The sequence below is a fragment of the Numida meleagris genome, chromosome 1 (genome assembly GCF_002078875.1).
Source record: "Numida meleagris isolate 19003 breed g44 Domestic line chromosome 1, NumMel1.0, whole genome shotgun sequence".
NCBI lineage: Eukaryota > Metazoa > Chordata > Aves > Galliformes > Numididae > Numida > Numida meleagris.
Genome location: NC_034409.1, coordinates 100,698,173 through 100,722,413, shown reverse-complemented (window position 1 = coordinate 100,722,413; position 24,241 = coordinate 100,698,173). Strand labels below are relative to the sequence as shown.

The following is a 24,241-nucleotide window of genomic DNA, read 5'->3' as shown; positions in this document are numbered from 1 at the left end:
GCTGATCCTTTCATTTCAGCTGCTGATTTATCTGCTGTTAAAAGGCTTTGTTCCCCAGGCAGCATCTTGAGATTGATTTCAGCAGTGGTAAGGATTAAGATGAATTACAGGCAGGTAGGGTGTGCCTTGGGGAAAAGGAATGACCTGTGGCTTTTTGAAAATAGGACATTTGAAATAGTTTTCTGTTTTCATAGACCCATAACGTGAATTTTGGGGTGATTTTTATTGCCGATCAAAATGGCTAGGTACAAGTAATAGTGGAACAGAATCTTTAAAATGTTTAATTGCATATAAGTGCTTTTTACCTTTCCTAGTTTTGGGAAGGAATAATGTAAATTGGTTTCCACTGATGTTACTACTTCCTTCTATTCCTTGTGCAGTATTTAAACCAATGCGGAGCTTTGTGAGTGAGGAGGGTTGAGTTAGCTTCTTTCTCAGAGCAGACAGCTGATAGGTGTTATAGAATTGTATTCAGTTCAGAAATTATCAAGGCTCAGAGCCCTGTGTAAGGAGGAAGGCTGCCAGGAAGACTGCTGCGGCAAGGAATAGCACTGACGGAGTATCTTAACACTACGTATGTTAGTACTTGGTTTGGTAGATGGTATTCTGTAATATTTTATTGAGCTAGACCCTTGCCATTCATGTTTGATACCACCTCGTCCAGTGCATTTTAAGGCTCAGTCAAAACAAAGCTCAAGTGAAAGCTACCACTTCTAACTCACAAAGTTGATAAGGCATGACACTATACCCCCTGGGTGTTCAACATGTAAATGAGCTAGAGGTGGTCATGAAAAAGAAGGTTAAGTGTTACTCTTTGGTAATTGTTGGGGACTTCCCCACACCTCCCAGCACCAGTATACCAAGCATGTTTTGAACATTACACTTCTGTAATGAGCTCTGAATGTTGTTCTTTGTTTAGCTCTAGTTGATGAGCTAATTTAGGGCCCTTAAAAAGTTTATTTACAGCTTTAGACTTTGTGTTACATTATTGCATGTCAGAATTTCTGTGGAGATGTTATTTAAACTTCTCAAATCCACTCTATTCAGCTTCTGTCATTGCGATCACGGGTGGGTGAGTTAGGCTTTGATTCAGACTTGCTTATGCTGTTATAGCTTTGGAGGGACTGAAATGTCAGAAGTGAGAGTAAAACTTATTTTTTTCTTCTCCTTCCAGGTGCCTGCTGATGGAAATGCTGGATTGTTGGCAGAGCCTCAAATTGCCATGTTCTGTGGCAAACTCAATATGCACATGAATGTTCAGAATGGAAAATGGGAATCTGACCCCTCTGGGACCAAGACCTGTATCGGCACTAAAGAAGGGATTCTGCAGTATTGCCAGGAAGTAAGTCCCTAGTTTGGGAGGTAGCTGTGGTGTTTCTGTTGAAGAACCTACTTGCTTGTGCTTACAGGAGAACTGAATCTCCATAGAGATCTTCCCTTTCTATTTTTCTCTTCTGTTCCATTGCCCTTTTGTCCTTCTGAATTATGTTCTCCTCAGAGGCTATTAAAACACCTTCAGAAACTGGCTACAAGAGGATTATTGAGAGTATTGTTGGATAATTTTGTCCCTGTGTTAAGCGTCTGGGGGCTAACTTTATAACTCAGAAGTTCACTGTATATATATAAAGCATTTAAATCAGTTTATTTAAAACACTTTTTCTTTCTGTGCTGATCTTGGAAGTCAGCTTCAACAACGTCCATTGTCATTGTACCATGATAATGAAATATTGTGTCACTCCAGAATTATTGGTCTCTGCACCACACTGAACCATTCAGAGTTTCTTAATAGAAAGAGCTTGCCCACAGATGAAGTCACAATGAACAGTTTCATATTTGAGAGCAGAAACTTATTGCCCTCTCACTCATGTCCTAAGAACAGATTGTGTATCTAATTTTGTTTTGTTTCCATGCTGTGATAGCATGATAACCTTGTATCAGTGTGTGACAGTTTGAAAAGAAAATGTGGATTTCATGCCATGAAACAAAAGGGCACGGCTTGAGTTGCTTTAGTCCTTATGTCTTTTTATGCCATCTCTGCTTTTTTTATTAAGCAGAGGTTATTGCTTATTGCTATAGCAGTAGCTGTCTTACGTCCTAAATGTCAAACCAATTCTTGTGAAAATGCCTCTTTAAAAAGCAAGATAATTCACACTTCAGATCTCTTCTCTCTTAGCTTCTTCATCCCTGTCCTTTCACCCACTGATTGATTGTTCCTTCTGTTTCTTGCAATGTTTTGTTCAGTTGTTTGAGGTTGGCATTTATGGTCTTGAATAAAAATTTTAAGAACGAACTTCTAGTGGATATTAAAATGGATACTTCACTGCTTTATCTTAATAAAAAGTATTGCTTTTTGAAATTAATAATATTTTTGCCTACTGCTAACAAAAATACCAAACATGACATACTGGCAAGGTTTAAAAGGCTGCTTCTTGTTTTTCATTGTCTGCTTTGAGTTATCTCAATGAAGTTGTTTTATGCATAGTGAGGTTACTGAGGATAGGGGAAGGATTAAGGAGATGAGTGAATAAAAGCCCATGAGGTAGAAAGTCTTTCTGAAGTTACAGAAAGAAATACATGAATTTACAGGAAGTAAGAACAACAACTTTAGGCAGTTCTAAGGCAGGAATGGTTCAGAATTGACCATGCAGTTACAGATACAGATACAAAAGGATTCCAGAACAAGGACTGGGAACTATGAAACTCAGCTGAATGTCAGGTGATGTAGAAATTTTATGTCATAGAAAAAAATGCTCTCATTTAATAAACAAAAATGAAAAGGAAAGCAAAAGCAGTTGGAAGGCAGTAGCTGAATACTGACAGATGAGAAAGGGAACAATAGGTGAAATCATTACTTGCACATAAGGAAAAAATTGTTCACTGTGACAGCAGCCAAAATCTGGCATAGACACTCAGTCAGAGTATGGAGTCTCTGACCTTAGAGACTGGGAGAACTGAACCAGCCCAGGGCTCAAGCAGATTGGGCTTTGACACGAGCCCTGCTTGGAGTAGGGGGAGGCCTAGGTGATCTTTGTAGGTCTCTTTCATCCTATTTTTTTTTGTGAGTCTAAAATGTTTTTCCCATTGGAGAAAAGACAGAGGAGAAGAGAGCTTCTGTTACTTGGGTTTTTAAGAATTTGATATTTATCTACAGTGCAACAGTAGCCTCAATTTATGTGCTGACTGTTCATTAACTTAATTCCAGGTTATCCATGTCATGATTTACCTAGCTACAGAGACACTTTAAGAAGTACAATGTAGTGGGGTCAGCACTGTCATGGGGCAAGCTGCTGGCTGATCTACTCCCTAAAAATGGGACAGGCATCTTAATGTTTTTAGTCTGTGCGATCACAGTGGCATAAGACATCAAAAAGCTAGGGAGGTAGTAGGCATGGGGATTGGGCTGAAAAACCTTTCCTTGCTGTATTCACCACTGGGCGAGTTTGTTCATGGAACAAACTTTGTTCTGTTTGTTCATGGGGAGGTGCTGATGTCCTGCCTGATCCCTTGATTTCCTTCTCCACCTGAGCTATGCAGTTCAACTTGTAGGATTGAGAATAGTGGAGGCAGGACAGGCTACTAGGAGTTGTCAGAGCATTGGGAGCATCACAGCTCAGCATGGGGATGCAGCAGGTTTAGGGGTGGGGAGGAATCATAAGACCTGCTGACAAGACAAAATTAAAAGTCACTTGAAATTGATCCAGCCCTGCAGGATGGACCAATGGTCTTTGTTTTGTACAACTCTTTCTCATAGTGTTCTGTGCTTCCCCTTGTCCCTGTGACAATTTCTCTAGCGTGGTAGGTTTGGCTATGGCCAGGAAAAGGCACTTTGGCTTTGCTTTTGTTTAACTGTGTCATGACCTGACAAGAGGAATGGGAGAATCTAATACAAGCACCATCTTCTATCAAAGAAAGGAATTTGGAGAGTAGTGCTAGTACATGCAAGTCAGGCTGACTTCTCAGCTGTGGAAAACTTGTTGCTTGATGCTCCATATATGCTTTGTATCCTGGGGGTAATAAGTAGAGTGGTTGTGGTTTTCCACTTGCCTTCTGCTGTTTACGTTGGCTGTGAGATAGTGTTTGCTGTTGCCGGGCCTAGGGAATGGGGCAAATATGCATTTTCTTGTTAGCAGGAAGCAATAATCATCAAGGTTAAGATGTGGTACCTCTTGCATTGGAACAGAATGTGGCTAAAATCTCTTTTCTTCTTAGTTTTGCCAAATACAATCTCTTCCTTCCCTTTTTTCCCCAAATAGACAACTCCTCCTTCTTGGGATGTAGTCTTTCTCAATACAGGCAAAGGCTAAGTTTTTGCACTCCACTAATGAAGAAGACTGGTTCTCTCCCTGGGCACTGTGGCAGCTTCTTTTGTTCCTCAGTCTTGTTAGAGTAGCAGCTGTTGGTACCACACTGCTAGGATACTGTGTTTTTTTCCCAACTCTGAGCAGAGCATTGAAATGACAGGGAGCAGGAGATGATGAGATTTTTCCCTGCGTTTCTAATAAGAAATCCATTCTGATCCATCATGTTGTTCTACCTATTTTTTGTTGCAGGTACCTTGTGTAACATTCTTACTGTATCTATAATGCAAAAGATGTTGCTCTTCTGCAGTAGATCCTGCAGAAGCAGCCTGTGCAGACAGTTCCTTCTACAGCAGGGAAAGACCAGGAGGGACATACCTAGGGGGTACTGCTGGGCAGAAGCTTTGTGAGCAAGTGCAGTAGAGATCTTGCTGTATGACTCCTTGGCTCTAAAATAATGCAAAGTTGTTAACATTGGGGAACTCCTGTTCACTCAGAGTTAATCCAAAATGATGTTCCATTGCTTTTTTTTTTTTCCATGGAGGTATCTTTAAATAAATAAATGAATCTCCCCTCTCATCAAAATTTATAACAGTAAATGCATTCTTCTGTTTCCTTATAAGTGGTTTTAAAAAGAGCTTTTCTTTACAACTGGCTGGAACGCGTATGGAGTACAGAAGGACTTAGATTTCTTCTCTGGAGAAGGTGTTACAGACATCCTTGCATGTTTCCTTTGAGATTGTCATAGCTGCCCCTCCTTGCCCATTGCCAGTGTAGGTGGATTTTGGAAGTCTTGATGGAGGAAGTGACAGTAAAGGAGCATTGCAGGGCAGAATGGGAGGAAAAAGTAATAAGCAGAACCACCTACACGTTTTAAGGATATATGTCGCTTGTTGTTTCTTCTCATTTTTTGAGTGGGAGCTCAGTGCAGTACAGGAACTGTCTGGATTTATTTTTGAACAGCACATCCCACATTTAAAATATGACAACGCTCAGACTTATTTGAAAGGAAATGGAAGATACTTGAATGGTACTTTCTGATTTCCTTGAGTTCAGTTAAACTCTGCTCCGAAGCTAACAAGAAGTGGTTCTGGAAGCAGGACACACTGATCTCTTCTACGCTGAAATCTGCACAGTCTCTTATGTTTTTAAGTTAAGACAAACTAGGTAAAAATTAGTAACACTGGCTTGTTTACTGAAGAGATAGCTACCTAAGCTCTTGTTGCTTTTCTTTTTTCTACTTTTTTTTTTTTAAATAGAACAAGATCAAATGTTCCTGGGTAAAGTTAAACGCTGTCTGGAGAAGTACAATTTGCTCATGCATGCTATCTTCTAATCTCAAACTAAATAGCGTGCTGCTATTTGTAAGTAAAGTAAAGTAAAATGGCGTAGGCCTGAACTGCATACAACAGTTGTCAAATGCAAGTGCTGCTGGCAGTAGAATAATGTTTATTCAGGTTGCATTAATGTAAATGGAGTGGTTACACCTGTGTATGTGCCAAAAGCATTAACATGTTGTGAGTATACTAGCTGACACTTGAAATCAAGCCATCGGCCAATCTAGGCCTGTTGCTGACACTGCAGTAGCAGCTGTTTCAGAGGGATGTTGGAAAAACCCTGCCACTTGTAATTACTGCACAGCTTTCCCCCTGGGGAAAGCTGCTTCCCAACAGCCATTGATTGCAAGTTAGCTGAAGCCCTGAAATGTGGGGACCGCTGCTCCTGGGTTTTGGTTTTTGTTCAGAGGAAGAAACTTGGTGTCCCCACCCACAGATGTTCAAGTGAAGGGTGGCAGCAGCTCTGACACAGAACATTACTGTAGAAGGAGAATGCATTTTGGAGTTGGTTCTGTTCACTGAAAGCCAGGCAGCTACTTATCTTGCTAAACAACTCTCATAAAACCAAGCTGGAAGCTGCCCTTTGGCAAAGTACATATTTTCATAGTCATATGAATACGAGGAGTAGGAAGTTAATTTAGGTGTGTTCAGTTCCCCATTCAAGTGGAATGAGTGTTCAGATGAAAAATATTGGTATACTATATTAACAATTTTAAATAGCTACTATATGCTGAATTTTTATGTCTAGTAATTAGCTTACGTTATAGGAGTTGCTTGAAGGGCTGAAATTATTCTGCAGTCTGTGCTGAATTTGCTGTCCAAAATAAGTTGTGAAAGCAACACTCTGCTGGCAGAAAATTCACATTGCCTAATGTGTATCCATTTTTCCCTCATTTAGTTTAATTTGGAAGTTCTTAGCTCCACTGAAGTGTGCATGGAATTTAACAGAATGGAAAGGAACTGTTCTGAAGATTGTTTACAAAAGCAAGTCAAAACTATGGTATAAGTTGTTTGGGTCTGGATATTGCCTGTGCTGTTGACTGGATTGAGTGTAAACTGAGGAACTTAGAGATGTAGGTGTGCCCTATAGCTAGCAACTGGCTCCCTCCTAGATAGCTGGGTAGAGCTTATAGTAGCTTCCAAATGCAGAATATCAGTGTTGGCTTCAACAGGTATTACACCCAGCATCTCTGAATGTACACAACTGTTTGGGTTCTTTGTGAGGTCATGCACGTATCCACTTCTGTCTTGAACATCCAGAGCCATGAATGTCTTGTAATGAATGTGTATTTCTTACAGAAGTCCTCCCCAGAAATTAAAAATGACTTGTAAGTGCACACTGCTATGCTGTAGCTACTTTTTTTTTTTGTGCTACATGGAGCAGAAAGCAACAGGGCAAATTAAGATAACAGATAAAGCATCGTAACTGTTGACAAAACAGTGTTGACATTTGTAATCTCTAATTACCATTCTTCCAAAGAGGATATTCTTGTCATCTGTTCAAATCTAAATCTCCCCTCCTCTAGTCTGTAACCATTTCCCCATGTCCTATCACAACAGACCCTGCTAAAGATTCCTCAAGTCCTCTCTTCTGGAGATGGACTGAGGGGCCATCGCATCGGGTGTACTGCCTCACCTTCATTTTGGTTTGCTTGTTTGACTCCATACCACCAGGGTATCAGAGAATCCTTCTGTTCTTGTTGCCGTAGGTGCTGCACAGTACAAAATCAAGCAGGCAGAACTGGTCGCAGCACTTCGATCTCTTTCTAGTCTCTCTCCTTATTGAGAGCTACAGGTTTGTTAAAGGGATTGTTGGACAGCCAGGAATGCTGATGCTTTTTAATATATGAATTAAAAATAAGGCTTTTCTTCTGAGAGGAGAATTTGAGATGTAATGAAAATGGTCTTGCTCCTTTGATAACGGTTTCTCTCCATGGTATTATCCTGTCACTTTCATCCTAATATGAATTGTTGTTTCTATCTAGGCTGTATGATGTGCTCTTTCTAATTTCTCAAACCAAATAACTATCATATTGAAGAAGTAATTGAATTTTAAACTTGAGCTCTTCTAAACTAAGCTTTAAAAGCTATACATTTTGCTCAGAAGAAAACGGTCCTTTTAATGAAAAATCGTGGAAAACATACAGATTTTTGGCATCGCAGACTGTCCTTAAAACAAATTACATTTTTAAGGCACGTGTTGGTGTATTCTCAGAGGTACACAGTCATTCTTACAAGATTAGGTGAACAATATCTTAGTGTTCTTTACATTGATTATTGAGTTCTTTAATTTTACTTAATCCTTTCCCATGGACTAGAATTTAATTTATTCTGCCAGGGTTTAAATATCATTTGCTTCAATAAAAGCTTAGATTTTGGAAATGCAGGTTCTATAATGGGTGATGTTTATCCTGGATTTAAGCCTTAGTGTGTTCAGTGTAACTTTCTGGAGAAAGGAAGAGCTTTCTAACACAAATGCTGTAATCTACCATTTAAATATATTTCAAATCAAGAGTCTAATAAAACTTAGTGCATGTGTTGCAAGATGCTGCTTTCCTTTGTTGTGGTATTGATGAAGAGCTGTCTTTTCCCCATGTGGACTTCTTTGTATGTCCTGAAAATAAAGGAAATGAAAGACATCAATCTCAGTAAATTTTATAGTACATTTTCAAACTCCTTTTGAAGAAACCTATTTTTCCTGGGAAGGGAGAGTGATCCTGCTTTAAGGCCGAAGAAGGAAAAAGAATAGAAATGGAAGAGGATTGTCTATGTAAATGTATTTTGGTAAATCTGTACTGCAGTGTTTAAGGAGGGCAGCTGTGCTGTATTTTTCCCCCATATTAATTTTGAATTTCACAGATTTGATAGATGAGGTGAATGGCTCAATTTATCGCCAAATTCCGTCAGCATAGCCTTGGTGCCAGGAGTAAGATGAGATGATTGTTTCTTCTGTCCTCTAAAACATAGCAAGTACAATGGCTTATGTGCAGGGTAGTCCTATTGCCTTCAGCTTAGAGTTGAACGAGCAGATAACCCTTTAGCATATGATCATATGTCAAAAGGCATCTACTACACTGAGGTATAAAAGACAAGAAAAAGCGTTAAAATATTATTTTCAGTTTGCTCTGCTTGTGGCTTGCTCTGTAAGGTTTCAAAGGGACCCACTACCCAAACTTCAGCAAGGTCTCTGGCTGTGCCTAGGGAGGAAAACGAAGCTCAGTTAGACCACCCTTGGCCCCACTGAAGCCTGAGAAACTCACTTGAGGGCTGTGTGGTGTTAGACGGGATCTGCAGAAATGTTACCTCTCCTGCAGCTGTGACGTTGCACAGAAGATGTCCTGATGGGGATGAGGCAGCAGACATCAACTGCTGTATTTCACCATTGTCTTTTCTTTCTTTATAGAGAGATCCTACTGTTCTAAGATGCGTTTTCCCTGACATCTTGCCCCATATAACTCAAAGATAGACTCGTGTCAGCTGTTCCTTCAATAAATAATGTTACAAGCCCAAGAGACTCTAGGTGTAAATTGGAAAGATCGCCTAAAGTAAAGAAAATACGTCAGTGTTACACATCAACCCTTTTGAGAAGGAAATGTCTATGCTAATCTACTTTCTCCACTTTTTCCGATCGTGATTGCATGGGCACTTTAGTCTGGCACAGATCTATCCCACTTTCCAAAAGGTCATCCTGGGTTATCTTTAATTCCTGACACTTTCCACTGTGATGCAGTTTTTAATTCATCAGAGGATGTTTTCAGAAGTAGGTCAGCTCCTTGATCCAGCTTCAGTGTTATTGCTGGCTCATGGGGAAGCATTAGTGATAGAAGAGATGGAATGAGGCGGGAATCACGCCTTGGCAACCTTAGATCCATGTCCAATTAAAGGCACTGAAACCATGGCCATAGCATCCATGGGCCTACCTCTGTAGATGGATGGGTGCAAATGTGATTCCTTCTTTGTGTTTTTTTTTTTTTTTTTTAGAGCTGTCTGGTTGTGGTTTTTCTAGGGTTTATTTTTGAAGGCTTAGGGGGTTTTATTTCCTTCTGATCACTGTTTATGACTACATGTATGCCTGAACAGGCAGCACGTGTTGTGGCAGTCTGTATTTTTGGATCATGCTCTTTGCTTGTGGAAGGTTGTACAGCTTTCCCATGCTATAACTTAGTAGCTTTTTCCTGCGGTGGTAGTGGTATTGTCTTTGGGGGGAGCTTCTCCCTGTTCCTTTTTTTTTCCTCCTTTTTTTCTTTTTTCCTTATCTTATCCTTTGTCTGTGTGTTTTGAAGTATTTGGAAATCAGAAATATTGACTGGATATCTGTTTTTCTTCATTATAGTACATATGAAATTGATGGGTAGCAGGCAGTGGGCTGATCGGTCTAGGTTGGTAGCGCAGAACAGTTTCAAATTCAGAAGTCTGAATGTGCAAGTTAGAGGAAAAGACGCTTTGTGCACATTTTCAATTGTTAGTTCTGTAGGCAAACATCAAAAAAGGGAAAGACTGTTTCTCTAGCTCATAGCTTTGAGGCTGTGAAGAAGGTAATGATTGCTTGAATTCATAGCAGGGCAATGCCCAAAAGTTGGATTGCAGAAATATTCTACGATTTCTGGGGCATTCAGTGTTTTGGTTTTTTTTTTTCCAAGCAGATTATTAACTGCTACTTTCTAAGCCATGCCATGGCATTATCATCTGGTTAGTATTTATCCAATTAAGATATTATATAGTACTGTACGAAATGCCTGCTTTAATCTTCCAAATGCTGTATACCTCTATTTAATCAAAAGTCCCACTGATAATCTGTTTTGATAAATGTGTACTGATTACAGAAAATAATGTTCTCAATTCTAGACAGTTGTGGATTTAGTGATGGAGAGGTCTCTGAATACTTGGCCAAATATTGATTCCTTCAACTACCTTTTCCTTTATGTGTATATAGTGTGGTCCTAAATAATTTTAGCAGAATTTTAGCTGTTAGTTTTCGTTTCTGACACGAGTGGGGTGAGAATTCCCCTCGAGTTTTTACAGCATATGGCTAATGAAAATCTTTGAAAGGTGAAAATTTCCTTGTGGCTCTTTTAGAATTCTTGATGCTTCTGGCTTAATGTTGAGACTAAAAAGACAGTGCTGGGTTTAAGGTCCTTAATTCCAAATTATTAGGAAGCCCTGGGATGAAACCTTGCTAGGGAAGGGAGAAACTGTCCTTCTCTTTAGTATAATCTCCTATCTTAATTAAAAGGGGGTTGTATAGTGTTTAAAAGATGGATCATAACATCTGTTAAAACATCAGCTTTATATTTTAGGGGTGCTCATAGTTTTTTGCATAGATTAACACACATACCCCAGAAAAACAAAACCCAAAGCAGGAAGTTACTTATACAGTAATGACAATACCATGTTTAACACTTTTATTCTGTCTGGGTATGAATATTGAAACACGACTACTGTTAATCTGAATATGGAGAAATACAATCTGATACAATCTTATCTTGCCAATTTAGTTACTTTCAATAAATATTATCGTGGGTTAGAAAATCATTGATCCTATGGAAATTCGATAAGTAATAAGCAAGATGACCAAAGAAGAAACTATATTTTTAAGTATATAAACAGTTTTATAATTTAGTGAAATGAAATTTATTTGGTCCTTCTGCTATGCTATATGTCTTCTTGAATGGTGATAAATATGCACTGGTAAAACACCTGATTTCCTGTGTTCATCAATTAATTCTTCTGCTTATTCTGTGAAGGCAGCTCTGTGAAAGAGTTGTGGTCGTAAGTAAGTGACTTCTTTGCAAGGTTGACTTCTCAGTTGCACCATCTTCTGATGCCTTTTCAACACTTTAATGCTGTTTTTTTTTTTTGCTTTACCTTGTTGCAGTCAGTTACAGACTTTGTAAATCTATAGAGACATTGTAAGTCTGAGTTGCGTTTCACTAAGTATTCCTTTAAACATCTGTGAACTGTTGCAGCTAGCATTGTTTGTCCAAGATCCCACCTGACTTAGCAAATCTGTGTGCTCCACCAAAGAGGAAAAAAAACAATCATTCAAGAGCAGAAATTGTATTTTTGCTTTTAACCAAGAACCTAAGGGAAGCTGGTAAGACTGATCTTACAAAAGCCAAACTCATAACACTGTATAAGTAGATATGTATATACGTTTTAGTATTTTAGAGGAGTTTCTCATTGAAACTCTCATTTGGAGTTGTTGAGAAGATGTCAGTGAGTATACCAATCTGTAATTACTTGAAGTCTGAAAGGTGTCTGTGAGTATTTTAGTGCCTGTATGGATCAGAGCTGCTGGGCTGAGCAGCAGTGTGATGCTTCACTACCACTGATTCATTCCTCTACCTCAGATGTTTTATACAAGAGCACCTCACTAGTTTGCATATTTGAAGCGCCTCAGAGGACGCAGGACTCTCATCTGCACAGCCAAATTTTGATGTTCCCAAACATAGCCACTTTAACATACTTCAAATTATGGCGTCTTTAGCTGTGGTAGCTTCAGATCTGTGGAAAGAACAAACAGTCTCTCCCATGAGATAGTCGGATTGCTTGAGCTAATTTTAGTGTTTCTTATAAAACTAGCAGTTAGGAGTGCTGCTGCAGAGCATTTTAGCAGAAATGCTGAGCTGAAGTAGTACATGCTGTTGCAGAAGGAGTCAGTTTTGTTCCCCTCCTCCTCATGTCTGCTCTGCCACATTTCAGCATATGTCTGATCTTGTGATGAGGAAGTTTAGAGAACTGAAGTGGCGTGAAGCTCACCCCCACAAGCAAATAAAATATTATTTTCTCTCTTGGAACCAGCTCGCAGAGGGTTGGAAGGGCTGAAGTATTAATATGGGGGGGTGACAGGCGAGAACAGGGCTTTCTTCTGACAACTGACCAGAGGACTAGCTTCGCTGTGGTGTTTGAACAGCCTTTGAAGGAGAAACTGTTTAGGTATTTCTGAAGGCAATACAACATTCTTCTTCTTGGTCCTATGCGATTTTAGAAGCATATCCAGTTAATATCTGACTTTCCCTAGTGACGTTTCTCTGGAAGTGGGCAGTATGAACAGTTTAAGTGGGAAGAAACAATTGGCTTTATTAGGTCTTGAAAGGCACATGTTAAATCAAGCCTGTAATGAAGAACAGGTCACATTCTACATAATCCGGAGTGCAAATGTGGCTCCATAATTTAATTTAGGGCAGCAGCAAGGTAAGTGTAGAGCAAACAAATTCAGAATATCAAAATCTGTGCAGGAATGGAGATAAAAGAACGTAGATGAAGATAGAGAAATGTGAGCAAGGATGACATTTTTAGGCAGGATGACGACAGCAGGAGGAACAGAGGAGAACTGACAAGTGCAAGAAAGACTGATAAATTCGATGTTATACATTAACCTCCTAGCACTGATCTGAGATTAAATTGTGTCCTTAGGTCATCTGTTAAACACTTATTCCACAGGCTTGCCATGCAATGTTTTGAGAAATAGGGCGTGGACCTCCACCTCGAATGCAAAGTCCCTGCTGCTGGTTTCCCTGCTGCTCTTGCTGGGTTTTGCAGCTGGAGGTCCAGCTGGCTACCCCCAGCTGCTGCTGTTCACTGACTGGGGGCTGCGTGCCAGTTCCAGCTGTACACTCGAGCATCAATCTCCTGTGCTCTTTTCTAAGATCAGGGCTCTTTGTTGCATTGTCTAGCAACCTGAGATCGTATCTGAAGTATAATGCAGCAGTAGGTTTGTTGACTCCAAATTAATGGAAAGTATTTATTTATCATGCTATAGATCCGTGTTGAAGAATTTTTTGTAGGATATATGCTGAATCACCTTAGAAGGTGAGAGTTAACCCTATGGTTGTTGTAGAGCTGCATCAATAACTTGGTGCAGAGCTGCTCACACTGCTCTAAAAGTTTGATGTAGAGTTCTTTGAAGTCTTTACAAATCCTTGCATTGATTTTGCTGCCTAGAACAGTCTTGGGAGCAACAGCTTCCTTTTAGTGTAGTGTCTCGCCTTCAGAAGTACTAAACAAATTAAAGCATATCTGTATAACAGTTATTCTGCTAAACAGAAACTGTTGAACTGCAGCGCATGGTAATAAAGGAGATTGCATGATAACATAATCCTGAAGATAAGAGCAGTTAAAGCTTTGATCTGCTACTCTCTTTTCCAAAATTCTCAGCAGAGAAGCAGGTGTGGTTCTGCAAGGCAGGAAGTATTTCTCCCAGGATAAGCCAAAGCAGTACAAGGTGCTAAGGATTTTTATTTCTTCTTTCATTAACAGTATGAAAAAATATTCCATCAAGAAGTACTTGCTTAGAATGGTAAAATGATTTCCTTCTTACCTTCAGTCCAATCCATTTAACTTGATTCCTCTTGGAGAAAGGGTGCTAACATTCCTTTAAAGTTATTATATCCTGCTCTCACTGTGAAACAAAAGGAGAAACATGGTAAATTAACATACTTCCTTTTAATATTAAGTTCTCTGAGGATTTTCAGAAATTGATAAAACTAGAGGCAATTGTAATAGCAGAAATAATTTGATTGTATTACTGCCACCTGAGTTTGGACTACTATGATGCCTCCGTCATGATGACACCTAGAGTACCTGTTTGTGTAATGATTGATATAAAAATAAGTTTCTCTGCTTGGTTACTCTTCCAGATGCGTATCTGTTAAGTACTGTTGTTGTATACATTTCTGATGATGGTCAGGTGAGTTTGATGCCAAAGGCCATGTTTGGCAGTACTGGTAAAATTGTACATAAATCCCTGTTCTTATTATTTTTTCCTTGAAGCCTTTGCTGGGCTTTCCTACCCAGAATTTCATTTTCTTTAGATACTTTGAGCTTCTCTAGTTGGATGCAGCCACAACAATCATATGTTAATGAGTTGCCTCAAGCAACCAGTTAATTGGGGAATTGTCACACAGGAAAGAAGAAACAATAGAAGACTCTGGTAGATTTTCTTTGGAGATTGTGCCTCGGTGAGAATGGGATGAAGCTTCAGCAGAAATTTAATCCTATTGCAGGCTTCCTTGTTTCCTTCTTCAAGAGCAAAGTGTGCTACAGGGTATGTGGAGTTCGGAAATCTGTGAAGTTGGTGAGAGTAGTGGTGAAAACTACAGACTTCTTTACACAGATGCCCCCATCCCTTCCTCCAATACGCGTGTGGTTGGAGATGTTAGAAGTCAGTTTTGAGACTACCTCACTGAGATGGCATAGTTTAATGGAGCAGTTCACCCCGAATAGTAATCAGAGCCTGGCAAGTATGTGTCTCACTGGCAGCAACCTGTTATGCTGTTAGTCATTTTAAGTAGATATCATTTTTTCAACTCATGTTGAAAAGTTGATTTGTACAGTGCCTGGACAGAGAATCTGTGATGATACCTACCCTTCAGACCCTGTGACTGTCTTTGACTGAGGTGGTTCCTGATTGCTCTTAGTCTGGACGCTGCCTGTTGCGTAAGCAGGCATGAGATTGCTGGCAAGGTGCAGGGGGAATTCTGGATGTCACATTGCAAGTGCGCAGTATTTTGGATTGGGAAGTACATGCACCATTACAGTCCTCCTTGCTCTGCGCTAGGGAGTTCAGGATCCGCAGATCTCAGGACATTCCTAATTGATTTGGACTCTTAGTTTAGCTTGAAGAAGGGAAGCCTTTCAATACTTGAAAGGAGCTTATAAACAGGAGGGAGACTGACTTATTACATGGTCTGATAGTGATGGGACAATGGGGAATGGCTTTAAACTCAAAGAAGCAAAATCTAAGTTAGAGGTTAGGAAGAAATTCTTTCCTCAGAGGGCAGTGTGGTGCTGGCACAGGCTGCCCAGAGAAGCTGTGGTGCCCCATTCCTGGAGGCGCTCAAGGCCAGGTTGGCTGGGGCCCTGGGCAGCCTGAGCTGGTGGGAGGCAGCCCTGCACATGGCAGCCGGTTGGGGCAGGGGGGGCTTTGAGCTCCCTTCCAGCCTAAGCTATTCTGTATGATTCTATGATTTATCCTCATGTTCCCTTTGCTCAGTGTGCTTTTGATAACTTGGAAATGCACATAGTAATTCTGCTTGAGAACAATGTTCTACATATATTTCTGCATAAGTTTTGTTGGATGTGGTTTGACTTCTTGTTATGCCGCAGCAGTGTTCATCTCTGGGGATTAACATCGCTGTGGTCAATGGAATAATTTGGAGCATTGTGAAGTACTTCTAGTTTCTCCATTTGGCAACCATCCTAATCCTTTTGAAATTGTTCTTTGTAGGAGAAAAAAAGAGATTTTTATTTTCTTTCTCTTGGCTTTCTTAGAGCTGATGGATTCAATCTTTGTTAGTGAAGTTGGTGTCAGGGTTCCCATTGACTTCAGCGGAACATGCAATACAAGGCCTCAAAACAAGTTTTGCCATCTGTGTGGGAACAGACTGCAGGAGGAAGACTGCTGGCAAGAAAATGTTTATCTGTTTTTTCTGGTGGGGGATGGAATGCTGAGACAGTTTGTTCTTTGCATGCTTCTAAACTGCTTCTTTTAAATATACAGATGCCTATGGACAGCCCAGTGGCTGGGAGGTTGATGCACATCTGACTTGGTGCTTATGTACAAAGTTAAGAGTAGCTTCCGTAGGGACCTTTCACCACGTACCAATTGCTGCACAGCAATGTTCATTTCTACGCTTAGGGAGAAAATGACTGGAAAGCTTGGGACCCAGCCCTTTCCTGTGTTGTCTCGGTAACTTCCTATGAGTGGTGGGACTTGCTCTGGTTGCTCAGGGGTGAAGTGTGGCTTGGAGAAGCTGCGAACTCTTACCATGAAATAAGTTGAGCCTGATGGGTCTGTGGTGCTGCCGCAATTATGAAGGCTCACTTTCTGTTGAATGGATTTTTGCACTGAAAGAATGGTATTAAGATCTTACAATTTTACTGATAACTGCGTGTTATGCAGCTGACTTGCCCTGGGAAGCACTGTAGGTGCCTTAGAACCATGGCAACTTCAGTCTGTCACTACAGGTATTCTATATGTGTGTGTGTATAAATATACAGACATAAATACTAAATGGAGTGTTCAGTTGGAAATTTCTTGACTGAATGAGCAGTCAGGAAGAAGTAACACAACTCTTAATGGATTTTGAGTTAATATGAATTAAAAGCTTGCAGTGTAAGGTCCTGTGATCTTTGAGAGTGAGGAATTAATATTTACAGATGTTATGTCCTAGTGAAAACTGCATGAGCACTTAGCATCATGATTTCAACGTACTTGAGTTAGGGTGTTAAGCAAACAAAAAAGTATTAGCATTTAAAATTCATGGCTGCTACTACAGTTGCAGCTGGTACCAGTATCTCCATACTAGTCTTCTGTTCCCATGTTCCCTAGGGGAACTGAGACATTGTGAAGCAGAATGAGAAAAACAGTAAGTTCTATTTGTGAGTAAAAGTGAATTATTAAATAGAGATTTCTTAAGATCCCACTGAGTATTGTATCTTAATAATGTTTTGTAAGCTTTGTCAAAGACATGAGCAGTAGGTGCTGTTCCGTACAGGTTGCTTCCTTAGCAAACTTCCTTCTCTGAATGACTTGCTGAGGCCTCCTTTGCCTTCCCTTCATTGCAGAGCAGCTCTTCACTGTGCTTTTTTCTCCTGCAACAAGGACATGTGGAATGAATTTCTGCTGAAATCTCAGGGATATTTATGGCACATCACTTGGTTTTTCTTTGACCTAGTTCACTATTGTTTTGAAGAATTCTGAAAACACAGATGCAACTTCTTTATGCATCTGTTTTAGGAACGGAATATTTCCTTGGATTATTGATTATTTTGTTTTTCCATTTTCTGTGACTCAAAAGAAATTACTTACATGAAAGTTCACAGAAGATAGGAATAGTTAAAAGGAGGAAAGAAGAAGGAGGGGAAAAAATAAAGGAAAAATGAGCTACTTTTGTGGACATTTTCTGTTTTCTTGAGGTGTAGTTTCCAAACTCCTTAAGTTCTTCCAATAGCACACATCTTGGTGAATTGTTTTTTTTTTAAGGGGGAAGTCAGATACTGTAAAATGAAATCTTGAATAAGTCCATATGGATCTAATCAAGCTGAAGTACACTTGTTCAGCTTGTTCTACTTTCGAACTGTGACAAGGCGTATGTACTACAATACCAGAATTTATTGTACATGTTTTGGAGCATTGTTATTTTAAAGAGTCCCCTGTTTGAAACAGACACACTTTGAAGTGCAGAACAGTAAGTAAACCTCTGTATTAGTGGCTGCTCCAGATTACACTTCCCTTGAGTAGGTAGGGTTTCCGAAATGCACAGTGACAGTTTCAATAGATGAACATTGATGGTAAAGTTAACGATATCTGAGATGAATTTAGTCACGATAGTAGAGATAATAAATGCCTGATTTATCTTCAGTTATGTATTCTTCCCAGGTTACTGTCTTAGGAGAGCAGTTTGTAGGCAGAATGACTGCATCTGCGCAAGAGAGTGGTGAGGAAGTTAAGACTTCTGACTACTGACAAATCTAGTACTAATGAGAATTACTAGACAACTTGGAAAAAAAACATAAATTTATACATATTTGTGAAGAAAACTGTGTTTAGGAAGGAAAAATTGTGTGTAGTATCAATTTTATATTGACGCTAAACACTGTTCATGTTTCAAAGTTGTACTGTGTGCATAGTGTAGCATATCTCATATTTAACATATACATATATTATAAAAATTATAAAACAGAAAATTATCACTGCTTAATTTGAAAGGAGGAGAAGGCTGTGTTGTCTTCAAGCTACTTGAGTAATTATTCTAAGTGCCCTGTCTTAAAGGACCTATCCAAGACACCAAGTACATATTCCTATGGCATTTACAAACAGGAAACATTACAATCTGAATGTCTTCTGATGCGCTCACTGTACTTGCTTTCCTGTCTTTAACACCCCCCATTTTTAAGGTAAAGGTATTGTAGCATATCAGGTAACCTAACTGTTTCTCTAGGTTGCAGATTTCCCAACCCTTTTATCTATTCTTTTACTACAGAATGAAGCCAAGCTGAATGCATGGTTTTCTTGCAGCGTGATGTTCTAGATACTAGACCCCAAAGCTGATTTCAGAAAAAGAGAAATCACAGCCTTGTTTGCCTTTTGGGGCATATGAGCAACTGAATCTAGGCTCTTAGATTAATAAATCACCCGGTGGCTAGTTCTGCAGTAAACTCAAGAATGCGTAAATTAATTAGATTATTAGAAATGAGTTCCCAGGCCTGTTACTTTGTGATGGTTCTTGCATGGCCCCGAGGACAACTTTGACACAAAGTAGGTCATCTTGTGAGCAGTCGAACTCAAAATAGTTGAACAGAGATTTTTTTCCCCAAGTATATTATTATAGACTTCATGCTACTGTTGAGGTATGTCTTATAATGGAATCTACTCAACAAACAGAAATAACAATCCAGTCAGTTATAGCCACGTATGCTCTCCAGGTAGACAGTTTGATTTAAAATGGAAGTTACACCTCATTAATGTTGAAGATTTTTTTTTTAAGTGCAGAGGAGAGAGAAACTGCAGTTTTCCACATATAGTCATTTTCACAGTGCTAATTAATTGTATAGTTCAGTGCCTTCGGAACACAACCCCATCTTCGGGCAAAATTGCTGGCAGAAGGTCTGGCTCTCCCTACCATTACTTCCTGAAGTTTATTGTGCTTGAGATGAAGTAGTGTTCCGTCTTCATTATGATAATACAACCAAATAGAAAGTTTGTACTTTTAAAATTCTTTTTTAATTCTTGTCTTTTTGAAAGAAGATTCATACGAAGGGCTGCTCCTGATGACTCATCTCAAGTCACTGAGCCTTTATTGCAGACCCTTGGATGCTGTTATTGTAGCCAACACAGTCTTGTTTAATCATCCTCCTCGAATGTTAGCTGTTCTATACAGGTCACTGTCATTTTGTATGTTGATGTGATCAGGAAAGGAAGCTTCTGTCTTGCCTTCTTCCCACGGACATGTGGTATGGCAGCCTGTAAGAATCCCATGAGACAGACTCAGGCTCTGGAGCTGCTTGTGCTGTCCCACCTTCCTTTCTCTGGTGATGCTGTGCTCCATGCAATGCTTCAAGAGGGAATGGGATGGCCGAAAGCTTATCTTGTGCCTAAAGAAAGAGATGGCAAAGTGGACTCAGCCCTCTCTCTGTGGATAAAGCGCTCAGAGAAAGCCAGCATGGGATTAAGTCTCTGCTAATGCATGGAGTCCCATGTGTGGTTTAAGGTTGAGCACACTACTTCATGTCTGGCAGGTTTTTAGATGCTTTAATTGCAAGATAAGTGGTAGTTTTCTGTGAAATTCCAGATAAAAACACATCAAGGATTTCTAGGAGAAGGGATCATGTACCCATGAAAGGTGTAGGCAAACCAACCCCAACTGGCCAGTGAACTAAAACTAGCTCATATATCTGTAACTCTCAGTGCTAAAAGCACTTGGAATGCCTTACCTGTTCTCTTTCTTTGCCCCCATTTGTGTCACTACTGGTGGATAACACCTGGTTCACGATCTACCTTTTCCATTCCCCATTCAGCTGCACACACAATGCACCCCCACCCACCCACCTGTTCTTTGTATTTTTTCTTTCTCCCTCTCCCCTCCTCTAGGATAGGATTACTCATAAAGATCACTAGATTTGCATGCTTGGTGGAAGAACTAAAGAGGTTTAAAAGATGCTTTGGAAACGGCACTAATGCAGCTGGTGCTGTGCTTATTTGTTTTTGCCATTTTCATTGAGAAATGAAAGGCTTACTTAGGTCACAGAATAGCATGAAAAATACCAGATAACGATGTCGGTTTGCTTGTGTGTGTGAGACCACCCACGTGGCTGACGAAGCCAACAGCGAGGGAGTGTGGTCAGGTGTGACAGAGTGTAACTGAGCCAGCTAAGACTTGGCAGAAAACAAAAGGCTTCATTGTTGACTTGTGGAAGTGTGCTGCTCTGGAGAGATGACTGATCTTAGCCAGGTGACTGATGGGACCACAAGCCAGCGTTACAGAGCATGCACTGTGCAACCATGCTAGTATTCCAATATTTGCAGTGCTACTTGAGGTACTTGAGGTGCAACTGTTCTTTTACTGAGTGATGAGAAGAGCCCAGTTCATAACTTTCTATAGGCATAGATTAGTTGGAAGGAGAACAGTACTATTTCTGCACAGTATCTCTTTGAGGAAAAACAGAAAAGACAAGGAGGTAGTGATTGTGAAAAGAGCAAGTGTGGCAATGTACATGGTTCATTTCCCATGAAACACAACAGCTGCTGTCTGCAGATTTTGGTCCTTAGGGGCTGCCTGGAGTAGTCAATTTGACAATGTAGCATGGCCTTTGTTTCAGCGAGTTGAATTTTTCCTAAAGCTTGCATGGAACCCCTTCCTTGCTTGGCAGTTCAGAAGTCTACATAGTTGCATGTGTTATCAACATGTGCAATTCATTTTCTTTTTTTTCCCTCCCTGTTTTGTCAAGAAGTTCAAGAGAGAGCCTTTCCACAACAGTTTGTGAGTCTTTTTTAATAGAGTTTTTAATTTTGATACTGTTTTCAACCTTTAAATTATATAACTATGCAGCAGAAAATATAAAAAGCAAACAACAGATCAGAATATTATATTCTGACCTGACTCTTTGAAACCTCTTGTTTCTCGAATCCTGAGCCTGGGTTTATATATCAGTCAATGACAATTCAAAATTACGTAATATTAGGATGCTCTATCATAATGTAGAAAAATAATTGTAAAAACAGTAATCAACTAGAATATTTTGACAAGAGACATCTACTAACTTGAGTCTGTGTACAGCTCCTGTTTTGCAGATACCCTGTTCTCAGTCTTGCAATCTGTTTTTCAGTTGGGTTTGGCAGTGCTTGTGCTGTTGGTGCTCATGTGATGCCACTACTGTTGTGGTTGACCTGGGACAGCTGGAAGTCTGCAGTGTTACTGCTTTGCAAGTTTTAGATTGGAAAGCTTGCAGAAATACTGTGCATGGATGCACCAAAATGCGTGCTTCCTTTGACTGGACATGCCAAATGCTTTGAAATGAGTGCAGCACGTCTGCTCATTGCTGCTCTGCAATAATAGAACTATGCAAAATATGTGGCAGCAGAAGTGTTTTGTTCCTTTTTGTGGCTTTAATGTGTAGGCTGCTTTCTGCCCTGTTTTTAACAGGAAAATCCTCAGCAGGATTTTTTTTTTTAAAGATATACTCTGGAAAGAAATACTTTTAATCCACCTCTAATTTGCTAATCTGGAACTGAAGGCTTTTCTTCCTCAAAATTGAAGCATTATTTAGTCGTCCTTCAGATATGCTCACTGCCAGAGTAGCATATTCCACAATTTTAAGACCGCTACATTCCTAAATGTTAGGCTTTTTTGTGCTTGTATCAACTGTTTGCAAACTATCTCACTGAAATAATAATAAAAAAAAATTCTTCATTCCATTAAAGCACAAAGGCAGATAGTTACTTATCACATCCAGTAATTTTTTACAATTTTAAAAAGCTAATTCTGACCATTTCAGTGAAAAATTCTAAATACTAAAGTAATATCAACATTATAGATACAGAATATTAAAAGTAAAATCTCTCATGGTCCAATTGGAAGGAAACTTGTCCACAAACCAAGGGGAGATTTGTAGATATGACTGTGATTAAACTGTATTTCAGTTTGAGTTACCCTCCACTTTAAGTAAATCAGAACATTCAGGTTAATCACATTGCTGAAGATGTGACTACTAATACCACCCCATTATTTGTTCTATTTACAACAATAATTTCTTAAATTCTCTTAGCTATATGTATGTTCCTTCCTACCTTTCCAATGGCCTATCTTTTATATTTAGTTTTTAATATCACTGTCACTGAGGCAGATTTCAAGCAGGTTACGGGTTGGCAAATACTTGATAGATTTGGGCTAAATTTGCACCAGTTCTTAAGCATTGTGTTTTAGAGAGACTGGACAATGAGCTTTTGGTGAAACAAAAGTCTTTTTTCATTGTAACATTAAAGAGTTGAGAATTATGTTTGAATTCAAGTTGACTTTAACACCTTGCTGTGCCAGATGCTGATGCATAGGGTAAAAGACATAGCTAGAAACTAAACATGTGATGTAATTTAAGCCAAGATACCATGTGTAGGCACAGCAAACAACTGAAGGATTAGGGAAAGAGAATAAAAATAAATGATTATAAGAAAGTGTGTCCACTTCTGACTGGTGGCATGTGATGGCACTTAAACTAATGTGCATTTCTGATTTGGACTCTTAAAGTATGATGGAGAGTGACTTGGCAACCACATCAGCTAGCTCCTGTGGAACATTGAGATGCATGTCATCTGGCCCAATGGTCTTGTACACATTCAGTTTCCTGAGCCGATCTCGGACTTTCTCTACCCTTACAGTGGGAGAGAGCATGCTCTCCCAGTTCCGACCTAGAGGTTTAGGTTCAGGGATGTGAGAATTCTGGCTGCCAGTGAAAACTGAAGTAAAGACATATTAAATGGCCATGGGCCTGTCTGTTTTCAACTGTGCAGATTAGTCCTGGAGCCGAGCACTTCCTCTGCACAGGACACTTGATCTCATTGCTGCTCTCTGGCTCGCCTCTGAACTCGTTCCAGTTCATCCCAGTCCTTCTGAATCACTGCCCTGCTGCTGGGCTCGCTATTCCAGGAACAGCTGTGAACATGCCTGGTGCCTCTCTGTGTGCCTGAAGCTGTGCAGACCCTCTTGCCCTCAGCGTACCAAGAGGAGCTCATGCTCACCAGTGCCTGTCATCAGCTTTCTGATGTGATTCTTCCTGAAATAGTGTTCCTGGCCTGCAGGAGTGGCCTGTGCTCCTGATGTCTGAATGGCCTGGGAGCATGCACACGTAGACTGGCTGTGTGGAAATGCCTCCTGCCTGACTCCAGTCCTCCTCACTGACACTGGAGATTGCTGTGGTTCTGGCTTGTCCACAGCATTACTTTAATCTCTTCCTCTACCTCCCACTTTCATGTCATCTTTTCACTCTTTCCTTCCAGATTTGTTAAAAATAATAATGCTGTTGAATAATACACGTTTGATTAGCATCTTGTAACATAACTCTATCATCAATACTTTTGTGTATAAACTGATCAAAGCTCCTTTTATTAAGTACGTACATTCACATTTTACTTCCAATCCAAGCATCATCAGGCTTGAGAGTGGTGAATGTAAATGTAAACAAGGTCACGTTAAATTCTGAATGGTCTCAGTGCAGAGGCTTTTTTGGTTTTAGCTTTTGAAGTCAATTTAAAGAAATTTACTCATGAAAACAGGTGGTTGACCTCCATTTCATCCACCACTTCTTATAAAACACATTGAAGGTATTACTGTGCAACAAGTAGGGATAAAGTTGAAAGTTTAGTGTCCCATAATTTTCTAAAGCTCTCACTCTTGCCTATCCAGAGGGAACAATGGCTCATTAGGAACACTAAAAATAAATATGAATCCCATTTTTCTATGCCACTAAGTAGGTCCCACTTCAATTCAGAGCAAATATCTTACATAAGTCTAGCTAGGGGTACTTTCTTCAATTCATACGCTTTACTGGTGTTAACCTACTGACAGTGACATTCAAAGCTTGCTTTCTCTTGTGAAGGGTGGACAGAGCTTT

General features: G+C 39.8%; 1 protein-coding gene across 2 annotated transcripts in view; it reads left to right on the top strand.

The window, feature by feature from the left end:
* APP (amyloid beta precursor protein) overlaps positions 1-24,241 on the top strand; it is a 205,621-nt gene that overhangs the window by 40,142 nt on the left and 141,238 nt on the right. For both annotated transcript variants that reach the window (XM_021403733.1, XM_021403724.1), the window contains exon 2: positions 1,175-1,342. In XM_021403733.1, coding sequence (XP_021259408.1) covers positions 1,175-1,342 — 168 coding nt within the window. The remainder of the gene's footprint in view (positions 1-1,174; positions 1,343-24,241) is intronic.